At 42.3% G+C, this 23,759-nt stretch overlaps 1 protein-coding gene across 1 annotated transcript in view; it reads right to left on the reverse strand.

Annotated features, from left to right (window-relative positions):
- Nucleotides 1–20,544, reverse strand: part of ADRA1A (adrenoceptor alpha 1A) — a gene marked incomplete at both ends in the record, with an annotated part of 56,198 nt that extends 35,654 nt beyond the window's left edge. The window contains one exon of the mRNA XM_084244871.1: nucleotides 19,662–20,544. Coding sequence (XP_084100997.1) covers nucleotides 19,662–20,544 — 883 coding nt within the window. The remainder of the gene's footprint in view (nucleotides 1–19,661) is intronic.
- Between the last annotated feature and the right edge of the window lie 3,215 nt (nucleotides 20,545–23,759).

Below are 23,759 nucleotides of genomic sequence, written 5' to 3' on the forward strand. Positions count from 1 at the left end.
GTCACCTTAACACGGTGGCCTGAGAACACAAACGACATTAAGGGCACGAGATTGGGGACCAGACAGAACCAGGCTCCAGTTCCTCCTGACCACTTGTCCTTGTTGCTTGACCCTGGACAAGTTCCTTAACCAGCCTCTACTATAATTTCCTCATATCCCAAATGAGAATCAGAATACTTACTGTTCCAAATGCTAGCAAGGATGAAATAATGCATACAAGGCATGTAGTATCAGCCCACAATGAGCTAAAATCAAAACTAATGCAACCTCCAACAATTCTTTACCCTCATGATAAGTAGGATAAATCATGCTTAGTGGAGTTGATGGCACACACATACATGCACACACAGTCAATTGCATACATCTATTTTTCAGTGTAGTTACTGATTTTTACAATGAAATAGTATTAGATCAATTGCTATATGCTCATAGTCATCCGATGGGCCCTGGACAGCACAAGTTAAACAGACACTGTCTTTGTTCTTTCCATTTAAGGCAGATGACACTGACATGGACAAATAACAGTGCACATGGTAGCTGCAATGGTTTTAGAGAAATCTAGAAAGCTAGTTAATTACACTATGCAGTTATGAAGGGCTGATGCATTAGGAAAACACACAATGAAATCAATCAAATGGAAGAATTCAGTGGAAGGAAAGTGGGAAAGGCAGGAGAGCAAAAGGAAGCAGATCAACTAGACACAATCTCTGGCTTCAAGGTAACTGTTCCAATGTCAGAAGACAATGCTACCCTTACCCTCAACCCCTGAGCCCCCCAAAGCCTAACTCGCTCTTCAAACCTCCTTTTTCTTTCCACCCCAACCACTGAGACATCTGTTTACAGAGGAATTCTCTTCTAATCCTCTTATCCAACCCCTAGAGAGCCCTTCTTCTCAACCCCTAGGGTGTCCATCTTCCTTGTCTTGGGGAAAAAACATTGACCATGAGACACTTGGTGGTGACAATAGAGTTTCCTTCAGTCCTTTTCCTCCTCAAATGCTTCTCCCAGCAGTTTTCTCTGCTCCCCACTTCCATCCTCTTCCCCCATATCCTTCTTAACAAGCCTCCTGTCACTGAGACTGTCCTTAGCTTGTCTCAGAGAAACCCGGTGGCATTCCTGTTTAATCACCTCCCTCCCTCAGTCCTTCACAGAGTTTGATAAGTCACCAATGATCTCAGATTACAAAGCACATACTCCCTCTCTCTGAACCCTCCCTCCCCATTCTCTCTTCCTTGACTTCTCTGTAGCATTTGACATTGGCAACACTCCTTCCTCACTGAAATTTTCTCCTATTTTTGTTGCCAGGGCTTTATATTATGCTGAGTCTCCCACTTTTCAAAAATCTTGGGTAATTTTTGTTCTATTTCTATTTGGTCTATTTGGTCTATTTATCTCAATCTCCCACTTGTCCTACTACTCAACCTTAGGCCCTCTTTCTTGATAGCATCACTATCTCCCCACTCTCATCTCAAAAGAGTTCTCTCCTTACCAGAATGCTGCTATTCACCAGTGATATCTGCATCAATCCTGTAGACTGATGCAGAATGTAGAAGATTCTGAAATGATGGAATCATTCTGCCCCTGTGCTGTCTCACATGGCAGTTATTAACACATGTACCTACTGAGCACCTGAAATTGAGTAAGTCTGAATGAGCTGATTTTTTAATTCTAGCTAGTTCAGCAAATTTTCATTTAATTTGCTATATATGGCAAGAGAAGACTGAACAGCACAGCTCTAGTTGGTTTCATTTAAGTGACATGATTTCAGGATGAATATGGTCAGAACTAAGGGTGATCCAGAACGTACTGCTTTCTCCCAGTGTTTCTGTCCTTGGCATGACACGCCAGCCCACACTCAAAGCTCAAATGCTACCTCTTGTTTATCCTATTCTGACTCCTTATAAGCAACCTGAATTCCATTGTCTCTTATTTTAAAAATCCCCACTCTCTGCACTACCTTCTGTGTCCCATGACCACACCCCAGTTCATATCCTCATTCACATCTAAACGGTCTGAATTCTCACTTCATATTTTGCCACCACGGATATCTAATCCTACTCTAACACTGTTCCTCTGTCACTTTTTTGTATCAAACCAGTGATGGTTTCCCATGTCCTCTTATTTCTAGGCCTAAATCCTCACCTGATTTTCAAAAGACATCCAGGAGGATACTCTTCCATCAAGCCTGGTGAGTGCTGTCTTCTATGGCTTGCTATGATGCACTTGCACATGCATGTATACACAAGAACACACACACAGCTACCCTCTGCAGGGTTATCATCTTATTTGCCCATTGTGGAGCTCCTAATGGCTTTCAGATTCTACCTTTCAAGACGTAGTTGAAGATTCCCTTCCTTCATGAAGATTTCCGTGGCTATCTAAGTCCTACATGATGTGTCTCATCACTGTATTCTTAGAACATTTATAAGGAATGCTAACTTGCCTTTGACTATTGTTTCATCGGTGCTATTCTTTTCTCCCCAATTAGACCAGATCCTCCATGAGACTCATTACTGAGCACACAGAAGATGCTGAGTGCTTCAGAAACACTTCTTGATTAACCAGCAAGTTCAAGGTAAGAACTGGATATGAAAACATTTGAGAACTCAGTGGACATTGGACTCATGTTGTTAATAGTTTACTCCTCCTTCCTCCCCCTCATTTTATGGTCATTGTGCTATTTGTTTTCTCTCTTTCTACCTTCAATTCCTCTCATTTATCCATCTCTCCCCTTCATCCAGGAAATTATATGAGCTAATCATGGCAGGATCACGGTAGAAAATGTAGGGTTTTCTGTTCTCTTCTGGATATGGTGGCTTTGACTAATGCCCTGTTTGCCATGTAATCAGTTTGGGTCTATTCAGGAAGTTAACATAGTCTAGAGCAAAATCATGACAAACCTGTTACTCACTAGCTTGGTGTCACTGGATAAACTATTTAGCCTCTATGAAATCATCTCTTGGGTAGGTAAAATAAGAGTAAAAATAGCTTCTCATAACTTTATAGGGGGACTCTAGATTTAATAAAATAACATTTGAATAATGTGCTAAGAATTTAGGAGTAGATGTACCAGGGACCAAATGCATGAACTTCATGGATTGCCTGGGGAGTTTTGTATTAGAGAAGAATCTAGAAGGGCAATGATTAAACCAAAGGAGCTGATGAAAGTACAAAATTCCAGACCATGTAAACTAATCTGAAGCAGGAGACTCATCTGGAAATCACAATCCTTGATGACTGCAGAAAGCCCCACAGAAGTGAGAGGAATCTGGGCACGTCTGCTGTTTCTCAGAACTATGAGACAGACCATAACTGTGAAAGGGAAGGTGTCGCCCCCCTCCCCCCCCACAGAGGCCAGCCCACCTGCAGCTGCCCACCAGCAGGAGGTAAACTTTGCTGTCCCACCTGCAGGAGCTAGGCAGGATCCTGAATTCAGGACAGAACTTGCCACTTTAGTTTCTCCAGATTTATAAGAAAGGCTTAGACCAAACACTCCCATCTTTTCACTGCCAAGGATGAAAATTGTTTATTTTCATTGTTTTCCCCTATTGCATTTGCATTTTGAAAGATTTAAAATTAGATCAGATAAAGTGTCTAACAGGTTGACTGACACAGATCATTTGTGCCATAAACATTAATTACATACAACACAATGCAGTTACTCCTTTCTTCTTGTGTTATTTTCTAGTTAATGAGAGAAAATCATCAGAGGTTTGAGCTTCATGAAATAATTAGTGTTTCCTTAATAATAGGGTACAGGCCTATTGTTATTTTTCTGAAACCCTTGGAATTAGGTGTGTTTTGGATTTCATGCTTTTTCAGAATTTATATAGGTAATATGGGCCACATACAGTTCATTGTTTAACAGTGGGGCATAGGGCAGCATCCCACCATTCAATACATAAATCTTTCTTCAACTCAATGTGTGAACATAAAACTTCTAAAGAGACACATGTGAGTTGAGATTAGGCTCACCATCAAATGACTTTTGATCAGGTCAGATTTTGGCCCCACATTAGAAATAGAGAACTTTCTATCTTCAGAGCCTGTGAACTTAGCAGTTCCAAAGGAATTGTGTAACTGCATGTCTATGTACATTTCTAAAAGGGAGGTAGTCCTTTTGAAAGTTCCCATTCAGCTTTTGGAAATGTATGAAATAGTGGGTAGCAATCTCAAAACTTATTACAAAGTTGTGGTAATCAAAACAGTGTGGTACTGGCATAAGAATAATAGGCATATAATATATGGAAGAGAATTGACAGTGTAGAAATGACCTACATATCTGTAGGCAATTAAATTTTGACAAGAGTACCAAGATCATTCAGTGGAGGAAAGAAGGGTGTGTCAACCAAATGGTACTTGGACAACTAGATTTCCACATGTGTAAAATGAAGTTGGACTGTTCCCTCACACTACATTTAAAATTTAACTCAAAATGTTTCGGTCATAACTAATAAGAGCAAAAAACTTATTATACCTAACTCTCTTAGAAGAAGAAAGTATATGGATAAGATCCTGAACCAGACTATAATTTTTAGATATGACATCTAAAACACAACAACAAAAGAAAAATATAGAGAAATTCAATTTCATAGATATTAAAAACACTCATACATCAAAGGACACACAAATCTGTGTAAGGACAACTCACAGAATGGGAAAAATATTTGAAAATCATTTAACTGATAAAGATCTAGTATTCCAAATATATACAGCACTCACAACAACTCAATAACATAAAGATAAACAACCTAATTTAAAAATGGGCAAAAGACTTCAACAAACATCATTCCAAAATAGGTCTACAAATGGGCAAAGAGCACATAAAAAGATGCCAACATCATGAGTCATTAGAAAAATGAAGAACAAAACCACTTGGACAGCTATCATTAAAAGAAGAAAAGAACAGAAGTATTGCTGAGGATGTGAAGACCCTAGAACCTCATGGGTACAAAAGTGGCAGGTATATAAACTGCAGCAGTTTGTTGTTTCCTCTATAAGTTAATCATAGATGTTCTTATCACCTAGCAATTTCACTGCCAGGTAAATAACAAAAGGAATCGAAAGCAAAAATTTTACATGAATATTCATATTAGCACTAGTCACAATAGGCAAGAAGGAGAAACAACTCAATGTCCATCCACCGTTGAATGGGTAAATACACTTTCATGTGTCTATACAAAAAATATAAGTCACATAAAGGAATGAAGAATTGACACATAGCACACATGAGTGGGGCTGGAAAACATTATGCTGAATGAAGGAAGTCAGACATGAAGTCCACCTGTTATTGTCTGATGTAGCCATTTCTACGTGATATTAAGAACAGGCAGATCCTGTTCTTAATCCTATGGAAGAAAGTGGACTCATGGTTCCCAGGGGTTTGGGATGGGAAGATGGAGAGGAACTGCTAATGGACTGGGTCTTCATTTTGGGGTGATGAAAATGCTTTAGAAGCAGACACTGATGATGGCTGCACAGCATTGTCAGTGAACTTAAGACTAAGTCATATACTTTACAATGGTTAGAGAGGTGAACCTCACATTATGTAAATTTTATCAAAATAAAGTACTGAGCAGACAGCTATTCCTTTTTATGAGACCTTGAAGCATCTGGAAACCTCAGGTTTTTTTAAATTTTGTTTCTGTTTTTGTTTTGGAATCGTGATTTTGGAAATGCAGTGAAAATTATCTGCATAACAATCAGAATTGGTGTTCTATTTCAGATGCGGTGTTTCTAAGAATTTTCATAAATTTAAGAATGGCTATAATGTAAACCAGAGTGTGTCAGGCCAGGCACTGTGGTCACTGTGGGCTGGACAATTTGAGGGGCTGTCTTGTGCATGGTATGCTGTTTAGTGGCACACCCACTAAAGATCAGAGCTCCTTCTGCCCCAACTGTGAAATGCACAACCAAAAATGTCTCTACATGTGTCAAAGATCCCTCAAGGGGCAAAAATCACCCATGGTTGAGAACAGCTGTTATGACTTCTTTAGGAATGGTGTGTTATTTATTCTAGCATTTCATCTTTTCCTAGCGTTTCCTTTCAAAAAAGGATTGTCCACTTCTGAGCTTTTCTGTTAGGTATTTCCTAAGGACAGTCAAAAAAAAATTAAAACAGATTCCATGGCTGCTAACTACAGGTAAACGTCCAAAGCATTTTTCATCATAAAATATCAAACTACATGATCAACTTGTAAACAGCAAGCTTCTCACTGGCAATAAGCTTAATGTACAGAGCTTGTAAAAAAGGAGAAAGTTAGTGTTCAATGTTTCCTTTTCAAACCCTTTTTGGGCAAAGACTTCTGCTCTGCCAGCATTCCAGAATAACAACAGCTGACATACCCTTTGTCAATTTTCTCTCCTTTGAAAATGAAAACCAAACTCATTGCAGAGCTTTTCTAATATAATTTCCTGATTCTGGAATCAGATACTGTTAGTGCAGAGAGCAGCCCACACTCCAGACCCCCTGTGACACTGCCATTGGCTAAGACCTGGGTGTCTAGGACTCGGGAGTCTCTGGTCGATTCAGCCCGCACGTTGCTACTTTCATCCTGGGCTTCTAAATGGGATTTTATTTGAACGAGTTGTTCTACACACAAGGAGACAGAATTGAGGGCTTTGAACTCATGTCTAGATCCATTTCCTATTCCAGGGAAGGCAGCCAACAGCTAGAGAAAGATGTCACTTCATTCTGTTGTGTCTGTTTCCTCATCTCTACATGAGCTGACCAACTTTTGTTATACAGGCTTGTTGTGGCAAGCACCATTACTACAACCGATATTTCTGATCTTTCCCACCCTTCCCTGTTCTCATGCTGAAGCCCTAAGCCCATGCAATGGTATTTGGAGGCAGGGCCTTGGGGTTGCAATTAGACTTAGATGAGGTCAGGAGGGTGGGGCTTTCCCGGATGGGATTAGTGTCCTTATAAGGAGAAGAAGGTGACCAGGGTTCTCTGTCTTCCCACCTTTTGAAGACATAGGTCCTGATGAACTGGAAGGAGGGGCCTCAGGAACAACCCCACCATGCTGGCACCCAGATCTTGGACTTCCAGCCTCCAGAATTGTGAGAAATAAATGCCTTCTCTTTCAGCCGCCCAGTGTGTGGCGTTGATATAGCAGCTTGAACTAAGACAACCCCCTAGCACATCACACATCTCCCCAGATAAGTGAAACTCTTAATTTCTCTTTCCTAGGAAGAGACTTCTAAGTTCCTCACATGATTTCACCTAATCCTCTGTGATCAGGGTCATAAGAGAAAGGGCAGCTAACCAAGCTCTACTGATTCTGCCACTGTCTGAGCCCTGAGATGTCTTTCTTTAATTTGATCCACAATCTTCCAAAGTAGGGAAGGAGGTGATCACATGTCGGGTTACTCTCAGTTTAGCTTCACACTAGGTTACAGATATGAAAAACTTGCCAGAGCTAAGTCTTGGCTTCCAGGTCAAGCTGAATTTTCTCATTCTCTTTGTAAATTCATGATAAAGCTATGGAAATATACCTAAGGGTAAGATTTTATATCAGTGCTAATACTAGGGAAGGACAATGTCCAAAAACCAGAAACTTCTGGCAACTATAGGTTGGTCACTACCAGCCTGAATGAAGGACTGTGAGTACTCGGTTCACCTCATGTAAAGGGGGGCAGAATCAGATAAGCCTGGGTGCTGCTCGGTGATGCCCCAAGGGCTCAGGACAACAGCTACCGGAGATACAGGCAGACTCAGCAGTGCCTTTACAGAGACAAATCTCATCTATGTTGGAGTTTCTGAGGAGAGAAGTCTAGACAGGCTGAGAAACCCGTTTCTACCAGCAAGGTCAGCAGACAAGTAAAGGGAGACTCCTGGAATGTGGATCCCGGGGTGCCAGTCATGCCATCCACAGGAGAGGTCACTGCATGCACCTTGCCAAGTAAACAGGACAAAGAACATTTACAGTGCACAAGGAAATTCTTTTGCTTCTATCTCTTCTTTACTGCCTTTGGATAAAGATGTCTGTACTCCAGCAAACCTAAACTGCAATAAAGATGACCCTCTTCTTTCTCCGCTAAATCTGTATCTGAAAGATTTACACGGGAATTGAGCCAGTTTCAAACAGCCCATCTTAAATTCACTAGATCATCCTCCAAGGAGGCAAGAAAGAGAGAAGAGTTACTGTCTGCATGGGAGAGTCAGTTGCTAAGGAGAGGCCAAGGATCGGTGGACTTGGCACAGAAACCTACCTTTACAACAATCACATAGAAGCAGCTCTATATTGTATTGAAAGGAGACTCCAGAAGCCACTGATTTTATAATGTGGGTGGAGGCAGGAAAGAAGACCGACCAGGTGCCAACGGATGAAAAGAATGAGAAGCAGACTGTATATTACCAAAGCTGACTTGATGAGACAGAAGAAAAACTCAAGACATCCTTTGAATGGAAATTAGAAGAAAATGTTGAAAAGATGACTGACATGAGAAGAGAAGCAAAATAAAATGGGGTTGGGGATAGATAGCGGAGATCCAAAATACTGAAGACAGAAAAAGCAATCTGGGTCCAAGGCAAAAGCAATAAAAACCAAACCAGAAATCCCCAGGAGAAAGCTTTTAATTTGACTGGGAAAAAAAATTCTATTAGCATTTTGGCTAAAAAAATAAATATATAAAAAGAGTACTTGACCAAAAAAAAAAAAATCCAGTTGACCTCAGTTATTTATAAAGCACTATATGCCAAGAAACAAAGAGGCACCAACAGTATTTTATAATTTAAAAGCAGCCATCAGTAGAGTTTTATACTCAGAGAACAGGTCTTTCAAGTATTTAAGCTGAGGCATGTAAAGGTTTAGCAAAATGTGTGCTGTTTTTGTTTTTATTGGCAAATTTTATCTGATGTTTCATGTTCTTTTGGTATAATAGCAACACCTATCCCTTGTGAACTATGCCGCCACTGAAGCAACTGCTCAACTCTGCCACTGTAGTGTGGAAGCAGTCATGGATGATTTGTAAGTAAATGGGTATAGCTGTGTTCCAATAAAACTTTATTTACAAAAATAGGCCATAGTTTGTTAGTCTGGTTCCATGTAGTAGATGAAGCAAAATTCAGAGCTTACAAGTGGGTGAAACACAGTATATATAAAACACAGGGGAATTAGTATTACTAAACTATATTTATAAAGCTACAAAAGACAGGTAATACAAACATTTAATAACAATAATCTAAATTTAAAATGCAAACTTTATTAACCAAAAGGTGTGGTCTTCAGGCAGAAGAGAAAGTAGAGTTGTGCTAAGCTTCTTCCCACGCATACACAAAGCTGGGTACTGGGCTGATGGCAAATGGGAAATGAAGTTTGAAAGAATGCTTTTGAAAAGCTCAAAGGTAAACCCTAGTGCAATTAAAAATAAGAGATAATCTTTCCAAAGCATTGCAGAAGTAAAAGTAGAAAAAAAATGGTCCAATTTATAAGAGACAGAAAAGAAAAATGACATAAAACCAGAAAGCATGAAACATGGAAGACAAAAATCAAACCAATGAAATTTATTAAATTCTTATTAAGAGACAAATATCTAGATTAAACACAGTCTGTGAAAAATTTACTTGATGCAAGATACACAAGCTGATATATAAATGATGGAGCAAGGCATGTTGGCAAATGCAAAAAAGATGCATTAGAGATTATAATATTAATAATTAAAATATATATCAAGGAAACATAAATAGGACAAAATCTAACTTTAAATGAAGATATATTGGCTCAATCTCTGAAGTATCAAGCAATGATGTCGACATATATAAAGCAGAATCTGTTAAGAATATAAGAAATATTGGTAATTCCAGGAAGAATTATTGCCAATGACACTGGAAGATTTATCAATACTTGGCAAAAAAAAAAAAAAGAGAGCGAGAAGACAGATAAAGGTAAAGAGATGGAATGATGGATTTAAAAAAGTGCATAAAGAAAACATCTCAAAAACATTAATAATGTTTAATATAATGTTTAATATATATCTATTAAACATTAGATCCATTAAATATGCTAATTACTGATGACATATTCATAAAGAAAACCTTACTAATTACCTAAGTTAGAAATTATTTGTTCTCATTCTCTGACTACAATGCAGAAAATCAGAAATTAATTTTTTTAAAGATTTATTTATTCGTGAATACAAGAATTGGGGCACAGGCCATCTGTGCGGGAGGCTGAGAAGATTCACCAGAGACAGAGTGAGAAACAGAACAGGCAGACTGACTGAAATAGATTGCTGAGGGGAGCAGTGGGCGAGACAGGAGAGGTCTGCTGTGCCATGTGGGTATTTCCCCAGCTGGCCGGGATCGAACTGGCATTGCAAAGCCTGCAGACAGCTTCACAACGCTGCGCTCAACACCCTGCGTCACCAGGGAGGCCCAGAAATTAATTTTTTAAGTGGGGGGGTACAAACGCCAAACATTTGCAAATTTAAAAACAATAACACAATGATTTCTCTCCTGTCTGTACAGGACAAAGGAGATGTTTAAAGTGGAAAAACAGGTCAAAGGGAATGAGAGCACTGCTTAGCAAGGCATATGGGAAGGAATGTAAGTTTGTTTAGAGGACAGCTTTTTAATCTTAGATAAGAAAGATTAAAGCACATAACCAAGCATTCTGTTCACACTACTATATATAAAAGTACAAAATATAACCAAAACCATAAATTTATAGAGATTAAATTAGTGTATTGGAAAACAAACTGAAATGATTGCTAAATCCAGGTCACGAGTTATTCAAAAAAAGTAATGAAACAATCTTCCAGGACATCTCACTGGAACATGTAAGTGTATGATGTAAAAAATGAGAAAGACCGAAAAGAAATGAAAAATTGCAGATTTTCATGTAGAATAATTCTATGTTAAAATGTTGAATCTCAGTGAGAGGAAAATAAGAAAACAAAGATTATCAAATCTGACAATCATAATAGACCACTATACACGGAAGAAATAGAAACCAGTCTTGAAGAATTGCATCCATAAAAGGAGCTGTGCCCAAATGTTTTATGGGCAAGTTCTTTAAACCTTCAAGGCACACATAATTCTTAGGCTATTTAAACTGTTACAGAGTGCAGAAAAGACATGAGAAGGGCCATAATTTGTTTTATGATGTTAACATAAACTTGATAACAAAATATGACAAAGACAGCACAATAAAGTAATATACTCATTTCACAGAGAAATATATACACAAACGAGCAGTAAAATATTAGTAAATGCAAGTAAAATATTAATATATGTAAAATATTAATATATATAAAATATTAGTAAATGCAAAATATTAGTAAGAGCAAGATCATCTGACCAAGTAGAATTGAATGCAAGCATACATGGACTGGCTAATATTATGAAATAAAATTGATCAGATCAATTGCTAATGAATAAAGATTATATTGATGTGTATCAAAAAAGCAGCATTTGATCAACATAAAAATTCATTTTTGATAAGTGTTCTGCAAACCACAGAAAGATAATTCCTTGGTATGAAGTATATTGATCTAAAATCAACAGTCAGTAACTTATCTAATGTCAAAACACTAAAGCACCAACTTCATTGTAATATCAGTTTTCCAGGAAATGTGAGTAAGCGTGATTGAAAGCAAAACATAAACAACAGTTCAAAAGTAATTTGGAAAGTAAATGGAACATGACACATTTCTCAGTTTTCTATCCACTCTAAAAAATTATGATTAACACATGACAGTGTGTGTGTGTGTGTGTGTGTGTGTTTGTACACACGTGTATGCTGCATGTTGTTGGTTTTTGTGAGGAAGATAGTATAATTTGACGAAATAAGTCTGCAGTTTTTCTGGAAGAGAAAATGTGCAAGAGAAGACAAGATAATTTTGAAAAAGAATATTCACAATGGGAGCAATGACTTAGTGAAGGAGAGAAATAGGCATTTCCAGGTGAACCTAATGCAATACACACACATGTTGATTCTGAATGATGCACACTTGAAATTTAATATATGCCATAATGCAATGTTACTGCCACAAAAAAAATTAAGAAGTTATTTACCAGGGGTACTTAAAAAGCCAGAAAACATTAAAATGTATTATGAAATCAGGGTAATTATAAAAATGTAGCCCCATTGCTGGAACAGAAAGACAGATAAAAGGGATAGACTTGGAAGTTCCAAAATAGATTTAAGATTCTTTCTAATATCATAGTGGTCTTCCAAGAAAGACAAGAAAGGATGAACACTTTCATAAATCTTTTAAGAATATCTTGTTCACGATTTCAAAATAAATGCATTTAGATATCACCTACCAAAGTACAAAAAGAAATTTCCGATAGATTACAAATGATGCTGTAAAAGAACTGAAGAAAATAGAAGGTACCTGACTTACAGAGTTAGGGTCACTGCCAGCACCCCTGAGAAGGCACATTTCCTGAAGAAACAGATTATAATATTTACAAAGAAATTTTAAATGTATATATATATATATATATAAATAAAAACCACAAAAAACAGTAGTATGCAAATAACCCAAATGGGGAAAACAGTTCTAAATGTGTAGACGGATTATATTTTTAAATACTCCTCATCTTTATTCCCTTTTTAGTAAACCGATCTCTCTCTGCTACAGTCCATTTGCCGCTACTATTCCATAGAAAGAGACACCACCCTGGGAAGGAGAAGGACTTGATTCCCAGGAGGGTCTCATTGAGCCCGAAAAAGGAAGGAAAAACCCTCGTGAGCAGAACTAGACTACACCAGCCACTGAGAACCAGGAAGGGCTGGCCAGGATCCTCATTTCTTACCGATTCCTGAAATATCATGAAGTTATGTGAACCCCTGATTCTGGTCAACAACTTACTAGGCAAGCCTGAAGGGCTGAGGTACCCTAAAGAGGCAGAGTCTCTAAAGATGCTGCCTACGTGACTGGATCTGAGTGAGCTACTGGATTTACCTACAAGCATGTGTGTGTGTGTGTGTGTGTGTGTGTGTGTGTGTGTGTGTGTTTGTGCATTTCCATGGAAATTCATGACAAGATCGCATTGGTTTTTGGAACATAAATAGGCTATATTTTCTCAGCATGTCTGAATATAGCATGAAATATCTGGCAACCAGTATAGATGATAAATAAGTGATTAATCTCTTCAATATATAAAGTGAGCTTAGAAGTAAAAATAGAAGTAAATGGCTTTATAAAAAGGGGCCAAAGAGCACAGACAAGCAATTTACAAAAGTCAAAATATAAATGACTGATGAAGCCATGGAGGAGGGGGAGAAATTTCAAATAGGAAAGACATACCCAATTTAAAAATGAGACGCCACTGAAGTGTCCAGCTCACACACCAAATAGCAGAGCTAAACCACAGTGAAACCACTAGACAAGGAAATGCCCGAGCTGAGAAAAAGTCCTCCCATCTGAACCTGAAACTATGAAGTAATAAAACACAACCATGCCTCGTGCTGAGTTGTCTCCTTCAAAGTCATCCCTTGCCCGAGGATAGCCTGGCCTGAGTCAGCTATTGGTGAAAGCATTGTTAGAACTCAAGGCAGATATCTTCAGAGCTCTGGAATATTCTTTGGAATAAATTTCATCGACAGAGTCATCTTGTGGAAAAAGCCAAGATTAATTGAAAGCCAAGTCTGATTAGTCTATTTATGATCAGAGAAAAGTTTTGTGCTCTGAAGGGAATGACAAACGAGGTATTCTGGAGCTAGCTGGCAGCTCGTGGAAAAGAGTATCTCCATCCACATGTCAGAAGAATCACTGTCACCTCTCCTGTGTAAAGCTCCCAAGTGATCTATTCACAGTGTCTTATCACTGAGCCTTTGACACTTTGCAATATGGACTTGGTCACCCTTGTTCCTTGTCATCTTCAGATAAAAACAACTCTGGCCACACTGGCCTTCTGGAAAGTCCTCATAGACATCAGGCCCTGTCAGGGTGTTTCCCTGTTATCTTCCTTTCTTCCCCTTTGAACACCTTCTCTTTCTGCATATCTCAGCTCAAAGGTCCAGCCCTCCTTCCCTGCCCAGGGTCACCCAGTCTATAGTGTATGTTTTCAAAGCTGCCCCATATCTCCATTGTAAAGAGTTTGGGAATTTTTTATGTGGTTATCTGGTCAAGATCTATGTCCTCACGGGGATTAGAAGCCTATAGAAGGCAAAGGCCCTGATTGTTTTCACTCAATGCATTGCACAAAGCCAGCATATGGGAAATTCTTGACAAAACTGGTGCATGGGAGCAAGGTTAATTGATATGCTTGTGAGAAAGCTGTGCTGTGAGGCAGCCACAGTAATCCCTACCCCTGATGCACAACCCCTCACCTGTCAGGAGAAGAATCTGCTCCATCCCCATGAACCTAAACCTGTGCAGGCCTCTCAGAGCTTTCACCTCAGAATGAGGCAGCAGGGACTCTGGGTCCACTCTGGGCCTATCTCTTCAAAGCTCTGGCCACTTCTGCCCTGGATCTCTTGGAGAGAAGCTGCAAGAGGGCCATCTTGACACTGGAGCACTGCATCTTGGGATGAGTTGGGGTGTAGCAAGAATCACTGAAAAACTGATCCCCCATCTTGAAATCACAATAATTCTTAGATTCTCTCATATCAATAGCTCAAAGAAGTTAAGCTTCTCCATAGAATCAGGGGTCTACTCCCTTTGTACCTGCAGGGAAGCAGCACTTCAGCTCTGTTTGCTGGGGCATCCACAACCACCAGTCCTTTTCACGTATACATCATGGTACGGATCTGCCTTTTTCCTTGCTGGGTTTATCATATCACCATCGGCAACTTTCTGATGCTCTCTCTTTCTCAAACCTCCAAAGGCATCCTCCTCATGGCCAGATCCCATACTGACACTTGTCAGTAATGACCTGGAAGTCCCATGAATTCCATTAAGATGAAGATTTACTGCCATTTGTTCTACCTAACACTGTGCTAGGCAGCTGGCTCACTTTATGAAAACAGATGCCTCAGCTGAAATTTCAGGCAACACTTCCTTTACCCAGTAGCTATCTATGTGACTAGTGGACTCTGGACAAAGGGGTGAAACAGGCAATGATGGTGCAAACATTCTAGGTGCTGGAACTTCATATGAGGCACGTTTTTCACTTTCCTGTCCTGAATGCTGACATAGTCCTATTCTCTCTATCCAACTGCAACAATCAAAAACTCTTCTTTTAAAACATTCACTGCAAGGTATACATGGCTGACAGCAACCTCAGACATGGCCTCCTCCTCAAGGGGTTCTGAATTTCAACCAAATGTTTAGGGTAACAAAGGAACTAAGACTTAGCAAGACTTAGACTTGAGAGCAGGCAATTCAGGTTCCAACCTTAATCACACTATTCACTCCAGCAGCCAACCCAACCTTGGTGGGGAGGAGAAGAAGGGAAATTGAAGGCAGTGAGGAGACAGATTCTTCTCACAATACGGAAGGATACTCAGAGATGAAATAGAGGGTACTCACCCAACTCGTTATCCTGGGCTAGCTCCTAACAAATGTGGGGTTTCACTTCTCAGGTTTATATACCACACTCTTTTCTGCCCTGGTTTGTTTTAAATCCCACCGTGCTTAGGCAGCCTACTGCAGACTTCTTCTTGCCAGGAGTACTTCTCATACTTAAGAGCTCATGTCCCTTGAATATGATAATATAATGTCATATCTATTCTTCTGCTCCCATTTTGCATGAAAATGTATTTAAGATAGTTAATAAAAAGAAAATAACATCTCATTGATGGTCCAGCAATGGTGCTGTCTTCTTTAAGTCCCAATGATATTTCTAGAAACTTCCATAATGGCCTGGAGACATAGTTATCTGTTATATTCTTCAGTGTTTGTAGTATCACTCTGAGGCCCAATCTCACATACTTGTGATAATTGCTCCTAATTTGTCCTCTTAACTAGATTGTGAGAACTTGAGGGTGCAGAATATGATTTACTCATCATTTTATTCCATCTAACTTAATGCCTGGTACTTATACAGTCAATGAATCCTGGACCATTCAGTCTCTTAACAAGTTTGGTGGGTTTAGGGATCGCTTGCCCTATTGAACAGTTTGGTTGAATTCTGTTAACTCTTAAGCTTTCAGTTTTCTCCTTTTCTTTCCACCATATTTTAGGATTTAAAGGAAGCCAGATGACTCAAAGTGTTCCTTTTAATCACAGTTCCCATCCACCATAACATTCTAACTTCCCAAGACAGTGGAACCAAGAGGGAGGCTATAATTAGACCAGCATCCACCTTCCCCAGTGTACCCCAGGACTAAGCTGAATAACCACCACAAAACCCAAACTCTCAGTCCATCTATCATGCACACTCTGAGATTTTTCACTATCCAGTTCTATATGAACCCTGAACTGATCCAGTGCACGTCCCCTCACAAACACCCTCCCTTCACTGTGGTCACTAGAAATAGTCATTGCAACATTCTCTAAAATCCTCTTCTTGACTGGTCTTCTTTTAAATATATCACCTATCTCAAACAGGTCCTTGCATTTCCTGGTAACTCAACTAAATTTCCATAATCTACTTACTATCTCATCTCAAAGATGAATGTTTCACACCTTCTCTTTGCTCCTCAAACTCTCATCATTTCTTATTCCTTCCTTATTTTCTTATTTCATTGAAGACAAAAATACACCCCAAAGAGATCTCTCTTTCTCCCTATCCATCCCAACCTGCCTCTGCTCATCAACCTTGCTTCCCTGTCATTTCCCAACCCTCCACTTGGAATCCCACTTCCGCCTTGTCTATACCATCAATATCTCTAATTTGTCATTCCCATCAGAATATAAATATGAAGTTCTACCTCCCACTTTTGAAAATTCTTTCTAAATTCTTCTATTCTTCCAGATACATTTTGTTTCTCTGTCCAGTAAAACCTTTTCACTTGCTTCATTGTGTAAAACCTTTTCACACTTGCCTATTTTCACAATCTCCACCTTTCCATTTTTTGGTCTCTTGAAAAGCAATCAGACTATGGCCATATCCTGAATGTGCCCTGTCTCGTCTAAAAATAATCAGGCATTTGTCTTCACTTCTCCACTGGTACTCATTGCCAAGTATAATGTTGATACCTAGGCCTCCTGCTGAATATTCTTGTCTTCTTGCAACATTTCCATTCAGCTTCATAGATGTCACCCTCTCCTGGATTTTCTCCTACATTCCTGGCCACTCCTTCTCAATTTCTTTTATTGGTTGTTTTGCCTCCTTTTCTTGACCCCCAGGTATCAGAATGCTCCAATGTTCAGTCTTTATCTCTTTTTTCTCCCCTCTGTCTTATAGATCACTCCATTACTGTGGTAAAAGTATGTTGCTGTGTCTCAAGTTTATATCTGTGTTCCAGCTTGCCTTCTTAGTTCCAAATTCATTTCTCTAACTGCCTACTTGGCATCTCTCCTTAGATATCTAAAATATATTTCTCAACATAGGCCATATAAATAAACACTTTCATTTTCCTCTCCCACTGGCCCCCAACCACCCAATCATCCTCTAGTTTTCCTAATTACAGTAAAATACACTACTACCTACCTAGTAGTTTAGGCCCCTAACCTGGAAGTTATCTTTAAAGCCTCTCTTTTTCTTAAACCTTTTGTCCAAACTTGCCACATTCAACTTTGAAATAAGTTCTGAATGTGATCATTTCTCATCTTTTCTAGCTGCCCTACCCGAGTGCAAGGCACCATGATCTGTCTCCCCTCTAATTCCTAGTGGGTCTCCCTGTTGTGGCACACTCTCAACCCAGCTATCAGAATGGCCCTTTAAAAATACAAACCAGATTAACCTCACTCATGCTAGAAACCCTTTGGTAGGATGGCTTCCCATCACAATCTGAAAATAGGTCTCCCCAGCTTTTCAAAAGTTTGGGGACTTTGCCACTTTGCTTTTATAAAAGACCTAATACCTGTCTTAGTTAACTGAAAGAAATCCCCAGAGGAATTTCACAAAAACAGTGGTTGGCATTGGTTTGGCAGCAGCCATTCGAGAGTCAGTACCTGCCCCAAGATACAAAAGTGGCACCCAAAACTCCTCTGAAACTGAGATACACACACATACACACACACACACACACACACACCCTTTATGTTAATGCTATTTTAGGTTTTATGTTATTAGTTCTGATTTGATAGGTTACTTGGAGATAGGAGAATGCTCAAAGATTTTTCCATATAAATTAATGGTACTTTCTTCTTTACACCATTTGGTTTGTGGAAGGTTTCACAGGAGCAATCTACTTTCAGATAGTAGAGGTAATCTAGATTATGCAAATTTAGTCTTAGAGATCCTTATTACTTAGAACTTGTCTGTCTCCCAGTCTCTCTTTGGGCTTATCTTTCTTTTCACTCCCTCTAGTTCAGCCACGCTGGCCTCCTTGCCCTGAGTCAAATAGGTCAGCTTCTTTCCCATCTTTGTATTCACTGTTCCTTCTGCATAGAAAGTTCTTCCTCCCAGACTTTGTGAGTCTTGCTCCTCCCTTCAGACACATTTTCAGAAGGGACTTTCCTGACCACTCATTCCATCATTCTGTCACTCTAACCTCTTATTCTGCTTACCTGAAAAATCCCTTTCCCTACCCCACACTTGCCATTTAAGAGTACAAATGCATATCTCATGGAGTTGCTGAGAGGACTAATAAGATTAAAAGCCTCGTCATGTGTCTGGAACATAGTAGGCCCTCAAAACAGAAAATCTATTGCATAGATTTGCAAATTAGAGTACTTTAAGTACATGTCATTTAAATTTGGCTCTAAAGCAACAGAAATGGACTTTCATTAATTTTATCATGATTTCTTATTTGCTAGTAAGTCTATATTTGAGCTCACAAACCCAAAATAGCAAACAACCATTTTGGGATCTCAGGAAGGCCTTTCAGAGATAGCGGACTAGCCCAAGTCTGCTGATATTTATAATGAGCTAATTAGTTTTGACAACAGCTAATTTGGCATTTGCAAAAATTAGATTTGTAACATTACTGTATTATTTTCAAACAGTGTCATCTGCATCTGCCTACATGGTTTTGGATCAGAGTAATATTTGCTTTAATACATACTATTTTAAAAAAAGGAATACGTATTTGCTTATTGGAAACATGAATTCTTTCAGACTTGGTTTGGACATAAAACCATTTGCTTTTTCTTGTCAGAGGCTCACTTCCACACTGAATCCAGAAACAAAGTTAACACAGATATAGGACATAAGCAGCATATTATAACTAACCTTTAGGCATAATCTAACCCAATAATAAAGGTACACAGATTTGTCCAGAATATGCATGGTGCTTATTTTCTGATCAAGAACACTGGCAATGCACAGCAGAGATGAAGTGGCATGCCCCAGCCCCAGCCCAAGTGTTTGCTGGAACCTCTGACTTGAAAGAGGAAGGATCTATTTAAATTAAACACAGGCTCAAAGGTATTGAGAAAAGCTCATCTTCTTATTAAGGAGACCAATTAATTTGCATCAGTTGGAAGTCACTTTACTGTAGCTGAAAAAGAGCCCTAAGACATTACATAAAAGACAATGGAGTGGAAAGGGGATGGAAATGCCCTTCTGCAGGGGAGGGTCCCCTAACTGCCCTCTCAGCTTTGCTGTTTAAAATGCAGATCCTTTTCTTCCAACCCAGGCCGTGAGTGTGGGGTGGTGAAGGGGAAGCGGGTGGAGCCCCTAAAAGTTTAGATGAGGTGTTGTAAAGACTTACCAATGGGCATCACTAAGAAAAAAGGCAGCCAGCAGAGGACGAAGCAGCCCACCACGATGCCCAGAGTTTTGGCTGCTTTCTTCTCCCGGGAAAACTTGAGAAGTCTCACTGAGAAGTGGGTCTTGTTCTTGGAGCTGGCCACCCCGCTGCCTACTGCAGGGACATTTTTCCGATGGATTCGGAGCGTCACTTGCTCCGAGTCTGACTTGTCGGTCTTGAGGCCGTACTTGAGGCCCCGGCTCTCCCTCTTGGCCACCACGTAGACCCGGCAGTACATGACCAGGATGATGGTCAGGGGCACATAGAAGGAACCCAGTGCCGAGAAAAGCACGTAGCCGGGCTCCTCGTTGATCTGGCAGATGGTCTCGTCCTCGGGGGCCGGCTGCCTCCAGCCAAACAGAGGCCCGATGGAGATGACCAGGGAGAGCGCCCAGACGCAGAGCAAAGCCATGAGCCCTCTCTTCTGGGTGACGATGGTGGGGTAGCGCAGGGGGTAGCTCACGCCGATGTAGCGGTCGATGGAGATGATGCAGAGTCCCATGATGGACGCGGTGCAGCACAGGACGTCCACCGCCGCCCAGATGTTACAGAAAACCCTGCCAAAGGCCCAGTAGCCCAGGATCTCGAAGATAGCCGAGAAGGGCAGCACGGTGGAGGTGAGCATCAGGTCGGCCACGGCCAGGTTGACGATGTAGTAGTGAGTGACCGAGTGCAGATGCCGGTGACACACCACGGACAGGATCACCAAGATGTTCCCCAGCACTCCGAAAATGATGAGTCCCCCCAAGATCACCCCAAGCAGAATGGCCTTGGAAATGTTCACCGGTGTAGGCGGGTGGGTGCAGTTGGAGCTGTCGGAGGCATTGCCCGAGAGAAGCACCATGGTCCCGGCCCTGGCCGGGCGAGGTCCGGCTCTCAAGGGCCACCCCCCGGGCGGGGGCGGAGGCGGGAGCGACCCGGCTAGGAGTCAAAAGGTCTCAGCTCCGAGGAACCTCGCCCGCTGGGTAGGCTGGGGGGTGAGAGAGAGCGCGCAGGTGGGAAGCAACCCCAGCCTGCCCTGGAAACCCTCAGAAGGCCACGTAAAGGGGCAGGATATTAAATGCGACATGGCCAGAGCCGCGCGGGGCTGCCTGCGGACCCTCTCCACCCGCTGCGCAGGGCCCGGAGGGGTAGGGTGGGGTCGGGGAAGAGGAGGGGACTCCTGGGGCGGGGGAACTCCCTCCCTGCCCGAGGCTTGGTGCTAAACTGGAGAAGACACGTTGCAAAATGCAATCCCAGAATTACCGGGGTCTGCGGATCTGCACTGTTTGATCAGTCCTGGCTAGAATACGCAAAATCCTGCCCATAATTTGGAGTTCTAAACTCCAGAGCTAGTCTTCCCCGACACCGAAAGCAAGTACCAGTCTGCGGTCGATGCTCAGAGGCTGGGGCAGTTGGCATCTGGGCACTCTCCCGGCCGGCTTTTTCCCACAGTGTGACCGCCAGCGGTTAACTCCAGCGAGATTCAGCTTCAAGGCGCGCAAGCCAGGGGACGCGGGTATGAAAATGTTTGCCGACGCCGAGGCGGCTGCGGAGGGTGGTTTGCGTGCGTCCTCCTGAAAAAGCGCAAAGAGAAAGGCGAGGCGTGAGCTGGAGCTCTGGGGAGCTAGGCCGTGCCCGGCTCGACGGGCCGTGGGACCTGCATGGGAGCCTCCGCGCCTCTGCGGTCCTGGAGCGCTTTGGCAGCGCCGCAGCGGAGGCAGCGCGGGAGGGGACCGCGCACCGCGCCGGGGTCGCTCAGAACCTGGCCCGGCGCGCTCTGCCGCGCGCCCTCGGCAGGGGTTCGATAGCCAAAACAGACATCCCCACTGCAGCTCCGGGCGATCCGATTGCAAGCGGCTGTGCAGCGAAATTAAAATCCCCGAAGTCAGCGAGGCGCGACTGCGGCTGACGTGGGTGTCACACGGAGTCGAGCCGGTGGAAACCGGAGGATCTTCCAAGTGGCCATTGGAACAGGTTGTTTCGCAGTTACCTGGAGGGGGCGGCCTGGGAGAGGGAACCTCTGCGATCCTGGGGCCGCAGGGCCGGTCAGCCCCACGCGCTCGCTCACGCGGGAGGAATCCACGCTCGGGTATGCGGAGCGCGCCGGGCTGTCCCCCAGCCAAGCGGGCCTGAAAGCCGGGTCCCGAGCAGTGCCCGGCGAGTCCCCAGGGCTGACTATGACCTAAGTGGATCAGGGTTCCTTTCCAAGCCAGACTGGTCCCGAGGACTCGAGTCTCGAGGCGCACCAGGCTGGTGGGGACGGGGGTGGGGGGTGGGGCATCGCTCTGCAGAAGGGGCTTTGCGACTGGCGGTCACTGCGGATTTTGTGGGCGCACAAATCAAGCCCCCCCAGCCAGCGGGCCGGGGACGCCTCGCATTTTCTGGACTGGGGGCCACAGCCTGCGTGTGAAATCTGGGTCTTCACAGGGCAAGCCAAGCCCAGGGCCTCCAGCAGGAGCACGGGGAGCACCCACCTCACTTTCTAAGGACCCTCGGCTGGAGCGCAGAGTGGAGATGCGCCCAGCACCCAGCAGAGGCGAAGATCACAAGTTGAAGAGCTCACAGGTGGCACCACAAGTAAGTGCGGAAACCCACTTCCCCCTGCCTCTGGGTAGTAAACACCGTGTTAAAGCACACTTGTTCACGCAGAGGTAATTTTCCAGAACAAATAAGGGAAGTGGGATGGGAAGAAGGCTGGGATCAGAACGGGGGGAAAAGGCACAGGCCTTTTCCCGTGGGGAAAGTGCGGTCCCGTCGCACCCCGAGACCAGGGCAGACTCGCCCCCATCCACCTGGCCCTTTGGAGCCGGCGCCCGGCGCTGGCGCGCACTCACCTGGTTGGCAGATCCCGAGCCACACCCCCGCGATTCCGTTTCGGAGAATAGCCCGGCGGCTAGTAGCTGGGAGACCCAGGGACCATCTCTCTGAGGAGCCAATTTCTGGTCCTTTTACACCCACTGACTCACCCCTTCCCGACCGTTCACTGCCGTTGTCTTTACGCTTCTGGCTCGCTATCACTTTACCTGGAGTTTTAAATATAGAGTGAAAATAGGGGGAGCGTGTAGCCAGCTAATAACTCCACGTTCACCCTTTTAATATTCAGCTCCCGACATCTGCAAGAATGGCAAGGAACTTTGCTGTCCTCAGTGACGTAACACGAGTAGCCCCAGCGAGTACCGTATTCTCTTGCGGATACCGTATTACTCCGGGGTGAGCACAGTGCGTATCGTCTCATTTTTTCCCCCAGTTACCTCGAGTGGATAGGGTTCTCGCTTTACTTAAAAAAGTGTGTGTGTGCTTTTTTTTTTTATAGTAAATAAGCCTCAAAAGAGCTTATTTATTTATTTTTTTATGTATACAAGAGCTGTGCTACAGGCCAGAGATGCGGGGCGGGGGGGGGGGGGTAATGAGAGGATTCACCAGAGACAGAGTGGGGAGCAGAACAGGCAGACTGAAGAAATACACTGCTGAGGGGAGCAGCGGGCGAGACAGCAGAGGTCTGCTTCACATGTGGGTTGCTCCCTGGCCAGCCAGGAATCGAACTCATGCTGTAAAGGCTGCGGATGGCTTCATAGTGCGGTGCTTAACCGTTTGCGCCACCAGGGAGGCCCCCTCCCCTCGAGCGAGCTCATTTAAACAACAAAAATTGACACTGTTCAGGAGATACTAGTGTATGATGTGCTTGAAGAACTGCCCAAGAAGTTACTTTTGAGCAGTTTGATTGGATTAATACTTGGACTAGTTTTTGTTAAAATTAAATATATTGTTATGCCATATACTCAAGTAAATTATGTTATTTGCAGGTGTCTTAATAATGAAGTAAAGTCAGATAAAATTAAATAAATATAATTGTAATAAAACTTACTTCCAGGAAGATCACGTAAACATATTTTAACCTTATTAAATATCATCCACCTTTCATTTCTTTAGACAAATAGATTTAAGAAACATTATAATTCCATTTAAATAGTTTACATGTTTTTAAAGTGCCATACACTCCTTTGCAGTTTTCATAAGAAAATGCATCATTTAAAGGATAGTTACGTCTCTTTCATTATTAGTTGAAACATGAAAAGC

Source organism: Talpa europaea, assembly GCF_964194135.1.
Source record: "Talpa europaea genome assembly, chromosome: 10".
NCBI lineage: Eukaryota > Metazoa > Chordata > Mammalia > Eulipotyphla > Talpidae > Talpa > Talpa europaea.